Source organism: Asparagus officinalis, chromosome 2 (assembly GCF_001876935.1).
Source record: "Asparagus officinalis chromosome 2, Aspof.V1, whole genome shotgun sequence".
In the NCBI taxonomy this organism is placed as follows: domain Eukaryota; kingdom Viridiplantae; phylum Streptophyta; class Magnoliopsida; order Asparagales; family Asparagaceae; genus Asparagus; species Asparagus officinalis.
In genome coordinates, this window is record NC_033795.1 from 72729254 (window position 1) to 72744411 (window position 15158).

The 15158-nt window shown below is 35.0% G+C and overlaps 2 protein-coding genes across 7 annotated transcripts; both read left to right on the plus strand.

Annotated features, from left to right (window-relative positions):
* Nucleotides 864–6624, plus strand: LOC109831592 (rRNA-processing protein FCF1 homolog). 6 transcript variants are annotated; one of them, XM_020398938.1, is made up of 12 exons: nt 1916–2218; nt 2322–2426; nt 2677–2759; nt 2845–2956; nt 3028–3055; nt 3152–3194; nt 3333–3397; nt 3995–4037; nt 4176–4251; nt 4451–4538; nt 5233–5265; nt 6468–6624. In XM_020398938.1, exons 4-12 carry the CDS (start codon nt 2904–2906, stop codon nt 6486–6488), a joined length of 450 nt encoding a protein of 149 aa, XP_020254527.1. In that variant the 5' UTR covers nt 1916–2218; nt 2322–2426; nt 2677–2759; nt 2845–2903; the 3' UTR covers nt 6489–6624. The 6 variants fall into 6 exon arrangements, with proteins under 6 accessions (XP_020254528.1, XP_020254527.1, XP_020254529.1 ...); XM_020398940.1 differs by having other exon boundaries at nt 2684–2759; XM_020398939.1 differs by lacking the exons at nt 1916–2218; nt 2322–2426 and adding an exon at nt 864–1136.
* LOC109831301 (beta-galactosidase 2-like) lies at nt 6538–10783 on the plus strand. The gene is made up of 8 exons (XM_020398632.1): nt 6538–6630; nt 6728–6823; nt 6900–7012; nt 7301–7445; nt 7649–7737; nt 7843–7948; nt 8039–8126; nt 10478–10783. Exons 1-8 carry the CDS (start codon nt 6538–6540, stop codon nt 10501–10503), a joined length of 756 nt encoding a protein of 251 aa, XP_020254221.1. The 3' UTR covers nt 10504–10783.

Sequence of the window (15158 nt, forward strand, 5' to 3'; positions counted from 1 at the left end):
ACTAAATTGAAATAAGTAAAATTTATAATTTTTAAGGTGTTTTAATAAATTTTTTGAGTTTGTAGGGGTGTTTTTGCAATTTAAAAAGCTTAAAGGATATTTTTTACAAATTCCAAAAATTTTAGGTGTTGGCTAGCATATGTTTTTTTAGATTTCTCTGTGAATTGAAATAAATAAAGAATTTGAATTATATCAAATGTATCTCTTTTATCCAATAACATGTTAAATATCATTACGAATATGATAATTTATTTAATTACCAATTCAAAAAAGATAGTATAATTAAAATAGATTAGAATAACAATGTAATATTCAAAAAAGTTAAGGATAATATTGACTATGAAAAGATTTTCCCGAACTCGTACTTTTAAAGGGAGTATGATGTAATTTTTAGAGTGAGCAAGACGCTTCGTGGGTGGAGGAGTACACTCAAGAAAAAAATACTATACAGAAATAACTGTTGATTAGAAGAGGATCCATGAGCTTGATAACAGATTTCTCCATATAATTGGATGACTCTCATTGTCCAGTCGAATGGGAGGGTGAGAAGAGGGTGAGTTTGTTTGAGGTGAATTTTCTGCAAATGAGACAGGTCCTGTGGAGAATCAAATACCACGGAAAAAATTTAAATCAAAATCAAATCCCAACTAATTAGATTTCCTGTGCAACCAAAACTAAGTTTTGCAAGTTCAAATCAAACTCTTCACCGATTTATTTCATGTGCGCAAGCAACGAGCCAAACAAAAAATAAATGAATAAACCCACCAAGCCCATTCCATTAGAGAATATATGGCCGGTCCGTGAAAGAAGTTAACAAAAAAGGCCATCTCTTTCTCCTCAACCACACCTCCCACTCCTCCTCAATTACACCCATGACACCCTCAGGAAAAAAAAAATCAACCCACTTCTTCCATTTTCTCTAGCCATCTTCCCCATTATATCCATCTCAGCTTCTCCACTATTTATTTTTCTAATATTCCAACTGAAAAAAAGTGGGGGGAGTCAATCAAGAATCGCTCTAAGAAAAAAGTCCCAAGTCTGCGAAAGGCTCAACCAAACCAGTATGTGCAAAATTTTAATCTTCCGCTGAGTTTGCTCTCCACTGAGGAATTGCTCAGTGAAAGAGAAAGGAAAAGGTAAATAAATGTGTCCAACAATTCAAGTTTCGTCTTCTTTAATTTCTCTTAGTTTCATATCTACAAAGTCTTTTCTGCTTCCATTTTTATATCCATAACATCATTGCTATTGGGTACTCCCGCAAGTCCTATTTTACTAAGTCAATGGGCCAACGTCGTCTAACATGATGCTCGCTGCTTCATTGGAAGGAATGACTGCTGCTGCATGAAAATTTGTCAATCACGTTGATAAATAGGTGTCACCATGCACCCAAAGCTAACTATGTGTGGTCAGCATCGACCCATCACTGACACTCCATTGTTGTTCCCTATCGTCTCCAAAACCTGTCATTGTTGTCAATGAGGGGCTGTTTGGTTTGTTTCCCCATATATTAGGAAATACAATTTCATGTAAAGAAACTCGAAGTTTGGGTTTTCCAAACTTTTCCAAAAAATAAATTGTTTAGGTTTGGTTCACACATAAAACAAGGTGGGAAACCAATGTATACCATTTTCTTGTATTTGGTTGGTATCAAAAAAAAAAAAACTTTTGTTGATTAGACATTTCTCACTTTTCTTGTGTGTGGTTGGTATTGAAGTGTGTAGGAAAAGTGTATACGGTCGCCATGGTAAGTTTATCCCCTACTAAAAACAAATTTATTTATGATCGTTATGAGAGGTAATCTTAGCAAAATCTATCTACCCTTTAAAAGAGGGAGTTCATGAAAAACTTTCATCTCCCCAAAATAGCCTTACCCCAAATTTAATTACCAAACATATCCCAAAATAGCCTCCCCAAGATACCCTTTCATCAGTTACCCATATTTTCCTCCTTTCAATTCATCGGTCCTTTCAATTCATCGGTCATTTTAATTACCAAACTTTACTCCTTTCAATTCCTCCTCCTCCTCCTCCTCTGATCTTCCATTACCTCCAACAACTTTTAGAGATGAATTCAATTCACCAGTTTATCTGTTACCCTTCCTCTCAGCCCATTCTCGGTTCTTACGTTACGCCGTCCTACGATCTTTTCAAATTGAAGGCTTAAGATCGGGTAGAATTTTTGCATCGGGTAGAATCAGTAAGGAATTTCATTGAAGAAGGTATTACTTAATTTTTCCTACGCTTTCTGCTCAATTCAACAATAGGTCAATTTTATTTTGTTCTAATTAGCCATCATTTCATTTTGTTCTAATTCAACAATAGGTCAAGGATTGTCCGAATTAGGGCTTGATCATATTTGTTCATCAGATATAATCTAAAGGAGTATAGGTTGCCGGGAGCTGTGGAGCATGATACGTAAAGAAATGGGTTGGTTAGCTAATGAAGAATCCTGAGATAAACATATTAGTGATCACACATCACCTAACACTCAGCTCGTTAACTATGCCTAAGTTGCACAATGATTTCTGTATATATATTTTCCAACACTTAAGTTAGTGTCAGCAGGAGATTTGACACAAGTGGTTATTTGATATGTTCTGTTCACTTGTATTGTGTGAGTTTTTTCTACCTGCCCAAAATACTATAGCATGCCTGTCATAATGTCTTTTTGTGCTAGGCTATAGAAAGCGAAGGCATGGACATGGAGATTGACTTGTCTAACCTGGGTACTGACAATACAATGTTCACAGCATTATTCAGGTGATTTTTGAAGTTAATCTAACAATCATATGCTTTATTGTTCTGGAAGTTTACTGATACCAAACTGATTCATTGACATCTTCAGTAAGCTTGGTGTTCCAATAAAGACAACTATATCTGCCACTGTTCTTTAAGAAGCTCTAAATGGAACCGTCACAATTAGACCTCTTCCTCTGGGTACATCTTTCAGTGGAAAGGTACTTTATCATTATTTTGGAATGCTTCTTTGGTTTTCTTGCTTGTCTTTGATCATTGTTTTGTAATTCAGGTTGAGAAGCAGAGTGCTCACTTCTTTGGTGTAACATTTGATATTATTGCCAGCATTTGATTACTCTATTAAATCTTAAAATATGTGATTACTAATTACTCAAGGGATCTGACTTTACGTGTAGTTGGATCTGGAGAAAGGAATGATGGACTGTCTGTATGCAAAATGTGAGTTGGAAGATAAACTCAGTTTGTATTTTATTACCATACTTGTTCCTTACCTTCATTTTGCTTTGCTTTGCTTGACTTTATGTCTTATTAATAATTAATTGCTGACGCCAATCTTACTGTCATTGGCTTATTTAGGCACCACTCCCTGTATCACGGACTGTGTCATGGCTGAGCTTGAAAAATTGGGAAAGAAATATCGGGTAGCTTTAAGGTTTCTTTCAGTCTCCTTTAACCAAGATTTTGATTTCAAAGATGATTTGTTATCATGGTACTTGTGGTTGTGGTTATGCAGTTTTCTAATTGAAGCTATTGGTGTTGCCCTTGTCATATTGCATTTGTCCTTAGTATCCTAATAAATGGATAACAACAATTAATAAAAAAGAGCAAAGTAGAAGTATCAATGTTTTGCTATTATCATTGCGTATGATAAAGCTAATAAGTAATGAAACATCAACTGGAATGAGATGAAAGGAAACTTGATAATATAGTTGAACAAATTAAAAATCAAACTTGATAATGCTGTTGTTTATCTTTGGAGGTATAGATATGCATGATCATTGATTAGTTCGGCAGAATGCTCCTCTACGATATAGATATGCATGCCTTTAGGTATGTTCATCGATAAACAACTGAAGTTTATTAACAAAGTAAACAATTTTTCAGGGGCGGTGTGCATAAAGTTTAGAAATAATCACTTCCTCCAAAGATATTTGATATTATTGCCAGTATTTGATTACTCTATTAAATCTTAAAATATGTGATTACTAATTACTCAAGGGATCTGACTTTACGTGTAGTTGGATCTGGAGAAAGGAATGATGGACTGTCTGTATGCAAAATGTGAGTTGGAAGATAAACTCAGTTTGTATTTTATTACCATACTTGTTCCTTACCTTCATTTTGCTTTGCTTTGCTTGGCTTTATGTCTTATTAATAATTAATTGCTGACGCCAATCTTACTGTCATTGGCTTATTTAGGCACCACTCCCTGTATCACGGACTGTGTCATGGCTGAGCTTGAAAAATTGGGACAGAAATATCGGGTAGCTTTAAGGTTTCTTTCAGTCTCCTTTAACCAAGATTTTGATTTCAAAGATGATTTGTTATCATGGTACTTGTGGCTGTGGTTATGCAGTTTTCTAATTGAAGCTATTGGTGTTGCCCTTTTCATATTGCATTGGTCCTTAGTATCATTTCCGCAAGTGCATATATTTCCTTTTGCTATGACTGAGTTATTCATTGGTTTGTTACAGGATTGCCAAGGATCCTAGGTTTGACCGGCTACCATGCATCCATAAAGGAACTTATGCTGATGATTGCATTGTTGACAGAGTCACTCAGGTAGTACAGTATGAAAATTATTTTTGCTAAATGAACACATTCTAATCACTTGACACATTTCCTCCATATTTGAGAGTAAAGTCGTGAGAACCATATATGGTCTTGGACTCTTAGGGAACAGTATTATGTTTTGCCAGTTTTTGTTAGCTAACATGTAGGGATAAGCTAAAGTTGTATGGAAGTGAGATGAGCATCTGGAAAAACTTACTTTTTTTTTGGTTGAAGTGGGGAATTGAGAAAATTACTTTTATTTAATAACTTATTATACACCTCTGCTAAGTGTTGCTTACATGAAGAATTGCACGTTGATAGTGTTCTTCATTTACCAACGCCGTGTATTGAAGGAATCTCTCTCACTGTTTTAACATGGTTCACATTATACTTATGCACGTTAAGTTCATTTCTTCGACAATGGACAAAGGTAACATTTTTTCGTGGACGATGATCAATTTAGGATTCAATACCTTTGAATAAATCATGTGATCAATTTAGGATTTAATACCTTTGAAAAAATCATTGGTGAAGATAATCTGATATTTGAACAAAGTTTTTACAAACAAATTATCAAGTAGTTTGTCCCTCTCCTGAGTAGTCAAATATTATAGGTTGTGAGGACATCTGTGGTGTGATCCGCATGAGCAGAAGTCTATACTTGGTGCACTTACAGTTTTTTCCTTCTTCTTCGTTTGTGCAGCTACAGAGGAGGTCAATTCTCCGAGAAAATGAGGTTGTTGTCCAAGCCACATTCCATTCTACAAAATAAGTTCATTATATTGAAAGTGCTGCATAATTAACAAGATATGCGTCCCTGTAATTTTCTTTTGCTTAATAAAATTTCAATAAAAGTAATCAACATGGATTATGATTACCTTGTTTCTTGGAAAATAACAAAAAGGCACATTGAGTTGCTATTGCGATCATGAGTAGATGTGATTATATTCATAAACATTATTGAAATTAAAAGATGGCACAACCCTTTTTCTTGGACATGTTTCGATAGTTAAATTCTATCGTATATGGATCAAATATGACAGATTGATACCTGCTACCAAACTATGATTTTACGTACTAAAAAAATATACATGTTTCCAAATTCTATAGATATTTGAAAAATCCACATATGGTTGGATAATTATATAGTACGCTGAAAATGCTACAATGTCCCTAAAGATACTATGTTTGACATCCGTCATATTTGTTGACTAGAAGACAGTTATGAGTCAGCTGCCTGATTAATTATATTTGTTAACATAATTATTGTACTTTGCATATGAGTTTTGTTCTTAAATCATAAGTTATTATTGGTATCACACGAGATAAATAAAGACTATGGACTAATGCATTTGAGTCATGAAATTCATTCAATTTGGTTTGCACGCATTTGGACGTTCCCTGGCAATTGTATGATTGAATAATCAGAAAAATTTCCACTCACTCCTGCGGCTCTTAAGAGATTTGTTGCCCCCTCTTTCATCATGAGTTATATACATAGCAAAATTACACATTCATGTTAATGATTGTATATGAGAATCTGATGTCTCATGAGAAGAGTTTTATTTACCACTCCCTATCATGAATCTTCTGATAGATTCTTTTTCCACCTAATTGAGTGTCTAGAGATATTTTACTTGATAACATCTTCTCCCAAAAAAACATAAAGACTAATTTGTTGTGTCTAGCCTCTGTTTTGTGACTTGGATTTGATTTATTTGTCTACTAATTGTTGTCATTGTTGTTTTTCTTGTTATATACCTGCTTTTCATTCAAATCTAACTGAAGTTATAGTTACAATACACACATGTTTTAGTTTACAGTGTTTAATTTACAATAGATGCAGTTCACTTTATTTATAGATATAGATTAAGGAACTTATGACATGCTGTCAGGAGCATAACAAGTTAAACTTGTAAAAAATATGCTTATTGTCAGGACTTTCTTCTAGCTTGCTGAGGATATTCGTTGTCCAATCTTCTCTTTCTTCTGCACCCACTCAACATCAATGACCATTGTTTCATCATCACAAGCAACAACAGGGAATCCAGGGGCGATATCAGTGATGACCGTAGCAAGAGAAAAAGCAGGCATACGAGGGGTAAACGAATCAGGAGGAGTGTGTTGGGTACCAAATCAAACTCAAAGTCGGACTGAAATATTTTTGTTTCTTTTTTTTAAATTTGGGTATTGTTCAGATGTGGTCGGATCTCATTCGAAAGGATAAAGATGGGGACTTGAATGGGATTCAAACCTATGTTTTCTGGAATGGGCATGAGCCTGTCCAAGGCCAGGTAAAATACTAGAACTTTAGCTTTTTATTTTTGGTGAGTTTTGATGATTTATCGATGACTTTCTTTTGGTGTGCAGTATTATTTTGAGGACATGTATGACTTGGTTAAGTTTATCAAGTTAGTACAGAAGGATGGCCTATATGTCAATCTGCGCATTGGCCCTTATGTTTGTGCTGAATGGAATTTTGGGTAATGAGAAAATTTGCTATGGATTGATTGATTAATTTAAATATTAATGTTTAATTATGTTTATGGTTTATTGTAATGTATACGGGATTCCATGTTTGCCTTAAATATGTGCATGGTATCAGTTTCAGAACTAATAACGAACCTTTCAAGGTACAGAAATAACCCAAATTTTAGCTAATATAAAAGTTTATAATCACATAGGAATATATTTTGATCTTGTCCCTTTTGTTGGCCTTCTTGTTTTGATGATGTTTAACAAACAATTTATTACTAATGTTGTTTGTCTAGTGTTGAGAATGAATTTAGGCATCTAGAACGGGATCATGAGGCTCCAGCAAAGGCTTATGCAGGTTGGGCAGCGAAAATGAAACTTGACCTTGACACTGGGATTCAATGGATTATGTGCAAAGAAGATGATGCACCTGATCCTATTGTAAGTTTCTTCTTCTCTTTTTTAAATCATTTTGGAATCCTTTTCAGTGACAGCTTAGTTAAATAATTTATAATTGTGTTTGCCTTCTCTACAAGGACCCACTGCACATGCTTTAGTAATCTTATATTCTATCTCACTGCACCTCTTTAAATAGTCAAATTGAATCATTCTTAATAGTAAAACATTTTCTTGAATTCGTATAGATTAACACGTGGAATGGATTTTATGTCGATGATTTCTCTCCAAACAATCCATATAAACCATCTATGTGGACTGAAGTCTGGACTGCATGGTAATTGCTTGTTTTCTAAGCAACTTTTCATTAGTTTAATTAGGAAGATATGGTTATTTTTTAGCCAAATTCACAACCTTTTGTTTTCTTTTGTATAAATTTCAGGTTTACAGGGTTTGGAGGTCCAGTTCATTATCAACACGTTGAAGATGTGGCCTTTCCTATTGCACAGTTTATACAGAAAGGTGGATCTTATTTCAACTACTATATGGTGAGGATTTAATGTACTATTTATTTTTGTTTCATCGAAATATTATGTTTCACAAGTGTGACTTTTACTTACTTGCTTTTTTGGCTATAGTACCATGGTGGAACGAATTTTGGCAAGACAGCTGGTGGTCCATTCATAGCTACAAACTATGATTATGATGCTCCAATTGATGAATATGGTCAGTTAATCTTATGCATTGTTTAATAAGTATGATTAGTTTGCCAGTTTCTCACTTAACACCTTTCTCTTCGAGTCACTATGCAGTAATTTTTAAATTAGGCAAATTATAGCAGTTAAGAGAAGATATGTCTCTTACCAAATACACTTTATAGGTAGATAATTTCAATGTTCACACCTATGAGGCATACACTAACACACTTTAAACATTAAACAAGGTAATCTTCTTGCACTACTAATGAGTACAATAGAGAATGTGCAAACACTTAAGAAATTAATAACAAATAAATAAATGTTTAATATACACTACTATATTACCAATTATGACATAAAACATTTTAATCTGGGAATCACGTTTTGTACTTGCTCTCTGTCAACTATTGAAAATTTACACTCTTTTTCCATAGGTCTGTTAAGAGAACCAAAATCGGGCCATTTGAAAGACTTGAACAAAGCAATCAAGTTCTGTGAACCTGCTTTGGCTTCTGGGGATCCTATTAGGACATCACTTGGAAGCAATCAAGATGTAGCCTAGCTATAAACAAATATTCTTTTTGTAGAACATCCTTATAAATGGTTTACAGACTAACTCTTCATCATTCCTTGGTATAGTCTCACGTTTTCAGGTGATTCTCAAAACTTAATTAAAGTAGCTTTCAATGGTATGCACTATGATCTTCCTACTTGGTCTGTTAGCATCCTTCCTGACTGTAAAACCTCTGTCTTCAACAATGAAAGGGTGAGCAAAACCTTTGATTCAACGTCGTACAATTCAATAATCTCTTGTATAGATGTATAAGGGGGGGTTGCAAATATGCATGATTCACTTGGTAGATATACAAAAAAAAAACCCAAATTAAGTTAGTGCATTCTATGTACTTACATTCATGACCAATTAGATTATTTTTCTCAAAAAAATTAGTCTTGGTGACTTACTATACTGATGTAAACAGGTAGGAGTCCAAACCTCACTGATGAAAATGGATTCCGTTGGAGAGTTTTCGTGGATATCTTACAACAAAGACACAAACTCCTACGATGATAACTCGTTCACAACAAATGGATTATTGGAGCAAATAAATGTGACGAGAGACGCAACAGACTACCTTTGGTACACAACATAGTGAGTAATTAATCTTGGCATTTTGACATCTCTCAATTTATGACTTTGTTGCATGGACTTTCAATGGATGCTAATAGAAATGCTTTTAATAATTAGAATTAAATTTAGATGAAGGCAGAGTTGGCTTTAGGAGGATCATAACCATATCAGGTAACAATCAGATACTTTTCAGTTAGGATTCCTGAACTCTAATGTTGTATTAATTCAAAATTTTATTTTTACTATGAAAATTTTATAATGTCGATAAAAGTGGATGTATCTGTTGCATTCTTTTCTTTCCTTTTCATATTCAACATATAAGTTGGCTTTTTCTTTCTCTTATCTGGGCATCTTTTTCCACATAGCATAGTGATATGAATCATGAATGCCCTGTTTTGTGGTCTATATTTCTAGAGAAAGCCCCGATTCTAAGCTGCTGTTTCTAATATTGGTGTTGACATTTAGGATTTTCTGGAATTCAACAAGTCTCGCTTACAATAATTACCTTGTTAAATTTTTGAGCCTATTCCCATGGGAGAAGGTGCCGGTGTTGGAATGATGAAAGGGGTTGATTCCATGGCAATGCCTGAAGGATCCACATTATTGAGCTTGTTCAAAATGGCATTACCTATTCTCATGCTTCAGTTGGGATCTTGGTTCGCTTGAGGAAGGAATTATCATTGGTGAAAGATATTCCTGTGATGTTTGCAATTGATCAGGCATGTTAAAAGTTTTCAATGATCCAGAATCCAGTTTCTTATACAGCTAGGTCTCATCGAATATAACACTGCATACACAAACTAATTTTTTTTCCATTTTCCTTCTTTTTTCTTCTGTTTCGAGTATAACAACTGGTTTACATCCATCGAACAAGGGGAACCTGTAATTGTTCAATCTTGCCAACCAATTCATACATGGAGAACCTGTAACTGTTCAATCTTGCCGACCAATTCATACTAAGGTACTCGCCACGGTTAGTGACAGTTTGTAACTAATTTTTTAACAAATATCACGTCCACGGTTAGTGACAGTTTTCATAGTTTTCAGTATCACAATAATTTTCTTCCATGGGATATCTGATCTAATTTCTAAGCTATTGAAACAGTCTAGGATTTAGCTAATTTTAATTGATTTGCTCTTGTAAGAGGAAGTGCTAAGTGATTACTGTCAATTACTTCATGACTAAATGACATTGATAAATTTTAATATCAAGTATCAATTTATTTTAACTTTGCACATGATTGTTGTAGGTGTTTCTGAAGAAACTATAAGATAATTTACTGCCCCATCAATCATATTCATTGATGAGATAGATGCAATTGCTTCCAAGCGAGAAAACCTGCAAAGGGAGATGGAACAACAGATAATAACACAACATATGACTTGCATGGATGATCACATTGCACTCAGTCTTCTGATGATTCCCAAAAACATCTGAGAATTGTATTTGATTGATCAATCATCTTGTAGATACAACCACTCTACTATCGCATAATTGATCCTTAAATATAAATGTATTAATCAAACATTTTTAATTTTTAGCCTATGTTCATATATATTGTGTACATTTATTAAATTTATACCAAATCTTTCCATAAATATAATTATAATTTAAATTAATATTAAAAATTTTACCACGTGCATTGCACGTGCAATCTAACTAGTAATGATAAAAAATACGAATCCTATTTCAGAATCCTACTGTTCTCCGTAGATCCTCTCCATACGTAATAGCGCCGCTGACATTAATTGGTGTCGTGTTAGCTTTTCCACAAGTTTTCTTCCCGACCCCAAAAACCTACAAAATTTTTTACTTTCCCTTCTCAAATCTATCTCAATCTGCGATCGCACAAAAACAAATAAAAAGAACCAAACTTTGATACTCAGATTATCGGCAGCTAATTAGAGAAAGATGTGAGGGGGAAAAGTCATTGATTTTATTTCAGCTCGTAAGATTTCTCTCTTTCGATGCCTTAATTTTTTCTATTTTGAATTTTTTCAAGGAGTTTCGATGAAATTGGGAGCAGGGCGATAAACCTCGCGATTAGAGCTCTTCGGAAGCGGCGTTTGGTCGAAGAGGGCGCTCATGCTCCTGCCATTGATGCGCTCTCGAGGCCCTGGGCGGTTCAGGTACTGTTCTTGATGATGATTTTGGTCAAAGTTTGATTCTTTTTTTATTTGGGTTTGTTGAAACTAGGGTTTTGGTGTGACTTAATGTGATTTCTCTATTGTTTTCTTGTTAGCATTTTGACAAACAATTGGGGTGCGTACGAATATGATGATTTAAAAAAAAAATAGTGCGAAAATCTGATATTGAGGTTATTATGATGAAGAGATTGAAGGTGCATATTGACTCACGGACAAAATTTAATAACTCTAAATTTAAAAGTTGAGAAATATTTGTTTTGTTTCTCACCAGCCACATGTATATGCAAATTATGGCTGAGGGCTCATAACTTGGTCAATATCATCATTGTTAGCCATCCAGTGTAATATTAAATGATATTGTAGGTTGTTAATCTTAGAAAATTTAACAATCATCATAGCCTAAAAGTAAAAAAGTCACCAATATAAACTTGTGGCATGACAACCGAATACCTATGGTAAATTATTTTTCATTGCAGCTCCCTCCTAGAGGGGAAAAGCAATTTCCCACGATATTATTTAAAGAGAAAACTCTGTAATATTTCTAAATATTAACCCTCAGGGGAAAAGCATGCAGTTACATGCAAATCAACTATGTGGTCTCATGGGATACCATGTAGCCAACTATTAAATAAAAAAAATTCTTATGAAACCTGTAAAAAACCTATAAACAATCTGATTAGTCATAAATATGCATATGACATTGGAAATCACATCAAACCTGGAAATACCAAATATGTGCGTAACAGAGACTGAATAGTTGAGTCAACTACAAAAAAAAAACCAGTTCGGTTTCAAAACCATGGACAATACTAGTAAAAAATTTATTGATCCAAGTAAATATTATCAGATTCAACAGCCAACCACCAAGTAAAAGTACCAGTCCATAAACATCTATAAAACGCAATATTTGCATACCAAATTCTAATTAGGAAAAATATATGAGTAAGAAAAGTAAAGATAATGGTGAATCTTCATCTGCACCATCATCAACGATAAGAATATTTAAAAATTTTTATGATAAACAATGGAGCTATTTATTTTAATATCAATTTACTATATTTTTTTATCAGTGTGGAAGCATTACTAAACATAAACAAACCTTTGAAGAATGTATTGCCTATACGGATGCAGATCGAGAGCAAGATAAAATATGGGATATCATGGAATTAGCAGAAATTATGCTAAGAGCTAATGCTGTAAAAGTTATAGACCAAAAAGAAAATTGGAAGTGTCCTTACTGTAAAGATATTTCCAACATTTTTTACAACAAAAATCAACTCCTAGCACACGCCCATGAAGTTGGTTATAATGAAGTTGTTGCCAATCTGAGTAAGGAATATATTAGAAAGCATCATGGTCTAGAAATCTATTTAAAATCGCTAAAATGAAAGCCTGGATATGTACTACTTTGTTATTATCGTGTACTACTTTAATAATTAATGCATGTTCAAATTTGAATGAACTTTATGATTAAAAAATTATTTGAAAGCATTTGTTGACATCACATAAAATAAACCAGCCACATGTATATGCAAATTATGGCTGAGGGCTCAGAACTTGGGATACCATGTAGCCAACTATTAAATAAAATTCAAAAAGAAATGTGTGCACACTAAGTGTTGAGAATCTGGATATAATTACAACTTTAACTTTCAAGCATTGTTCCCAATTAATATAGTGTAACCTACATAATACCTCATTGCAGAATTCCCAATCTCAGGCACTCCCATCATAATCTTTAGGGAAATGGACTTAGGCTAATAAGAAATGATATATTTTCTACCAAAATAAATTACTATCTGATATCATATTGTCATTCTTTAATGAGCTGCATCATGAAGGTAACCCATTTATAGGTAAAATGCTGCAACCATATGTAGGTCATTAAGATTTTTTGAGCTAGCTTTAGTTGCTCTAAAAATGATTAAACCCCATCCCTTTAACTAGCCAACATATCAATCCTTGTCGAAAAATGATTAAACTTCAAATAATTCCTTAAATTTTACTAAAAAAAATAAGTGTACAACTCTAAAAACACAATATCATAAGAACATGAAAATTTCAGAATAATTATAAAAAATGCAACATCCAAATTCCATCACAATGTTTCTAAAACTTGCAGAAATTATACCTTAGATTGCCTTTTTAGCAAGATCCAACAAAAATTTAGCAAAAATACAAAATTTTCCCAATAAAGGCGTTGCCTTTTTAGCAAGATCCAGCAAAAATATGAATTTGAGGACCTGAGGCTTGATAAATAAAAAATCAAGCATGAAATCAACACTTTAGAACTCCCGCATGCATCGGAGAGGAATCGTGGTGCGAAGAGTGAAAAAAACAAGGGAAAGTGGTGGTAACCCTAGCCTTCAACAAGTTTACCCAAATAAATCACAGATTTGACAATAGTACAGATTTTAGGCTATTTTACATCGTTTTCCTCTCGTTTTCGAAGGAAATGGGAGAAAGACGAAGAGTTGAGATGGATGGGATTTCCGCGGCTAGAGGGTCGAGGAGAAGAAGTGAACCAAAGCAGAGAAAAGAAAACCCTAAAATGGGTTTTATCGAGGTGGCGCTGTTGTCAGAAGGAGGAAACGGGTTTTCGAGCCTCTTTTAAGCGAACCAAACACCTCCTAAAAAACAAAGTTCTCTCTCATTCCTTCATCGAAAAAAGGACACCACCAGGGAGAACCAAGCAACAAAGAAGAGGAATAAAGGCATGCGATTCTTGTATTGCTCGTCGATATCCCCATCCAAATCCAAACTCAACAAAACCAACAACCCAACACCATCTTCGGGTCACCAAGTTGCTACCGTCATAGCTAGGGGTGTCCAAAAAGCCCGGAGTCCGGACCCGGCCTGGTGCGGTGTCGCCCGGGCCCGGCCGGCCCGACAGTGCCAAAAATGGGCACTGTCTCTCTCAAGCAAAACAGTAGGCGGCATGAATGAGCGGTGTGACGTAGATATTGAGGTAACGGCGTTCGGCGTCGGGAGACGAGGAGGATGAAAGAGAGAGATCAGTGCCGCATTTTTTGGCAGCTGTTCCGGGCCCAGGCGGGCCCGGCCGGACACCGGCGGTCGGACTCCGGCTTTTTTGGACACCCCATAGCTATGACGGTAAGCCAACTTGGTGACCCGAAGATGGTGTTTGGTTGTTGGTTTGTGTTGAGTTTGGGATTTGGATGGGGAATCGACGGCAATCAAGAATCGGCATGGCTTTATTCCTCTTCTTTGTTGCTTGGTTCTCCGTGGTGTCTTTTTCGATGAAGAATGAGAGAGAACTTTGTTTTTTAGGACCAAGGTGTTCTGTCGCGTTAAAAAGAGGGCTCCGAAAACTTCCGTTTCCTCCCTTCTGAAACAGCGGCACCGTCGAAAAAGCCATTTTAAGTTTTCTTTTTCTCTGCTTTGGGTTCACTTCTTCTCCTGACCCTCTAAGCCGCGGAATCCCATGCCATCTCAACTCTTTCGTCTTTCTCCCCATTTCCTTCGGAAAACGAGAGGAAACGATGTAAAATAGCCTAATCTGTACTATTGTCAAATCTGTGATTTATTTGGGTAAACTTGTTGAAGGGTAGGGTTACCACCACTTCCGTGTTTTTTCTACTCTTCGCACCACGATTCCTCTCGCGATGCATGCGGGAGTTCTAAAGGTTGATTCATGCTGATTTTTATTTATCAGCTCCAGGTCCTCAAATTCATATTTTTGCTGGATCTTGCCTAAAAGGGCAACGCCTTTATTGGAAAATTTGTATTTTTTTGCTAAATTTTGTTTTCGGTTGATCTTGC

Bases quoted from the DNA above. Each gene is read 5' to 3' on its own strand.
- LOC109831592 (XM_020398939.1), top strand. From the start codon at position 2,904: ATGGAACCGTCACAATTAGACCTCTTCCTCTGGGTACATCTTTCAGTG. The intron at 2,957-3,027 runs GTACTTTATCAT...TTTGTAATTCAG, and splicing joins GTACATCTTTCAGTGGAAAG to GTTGAGAAGCAGAGTGCTCA. The intron at 4,252-4,450 runs GTTTCTTTCAGT...GGTTTGTTACAG, and splicing joins AAATATCGGGTAGCTTTAAG to GATTGCCAAGGATCCTAGGT.
- LOC109831301 (XM_020398632.1), top strand. From the start codon at position 6,538: ATGACCATTGTTTCATCATCACAAGCAACAACAGGGAATCCAGGGGCG. The intron at 7,013-7,300 runs GTAATGAGAAAA...TTGTTTGTCTAG, and splicing joins TGTGCTGAATGGAATTTTGG to TGTTGAGAATGAATTTAGGC. The intron at 7,446-7,648 runs GTAAGTTTCTTC...GAATTCGTATAG, and splicing joins ATGATGCACCTGATCCTATT to ATTAACACGTGGAATGGATT.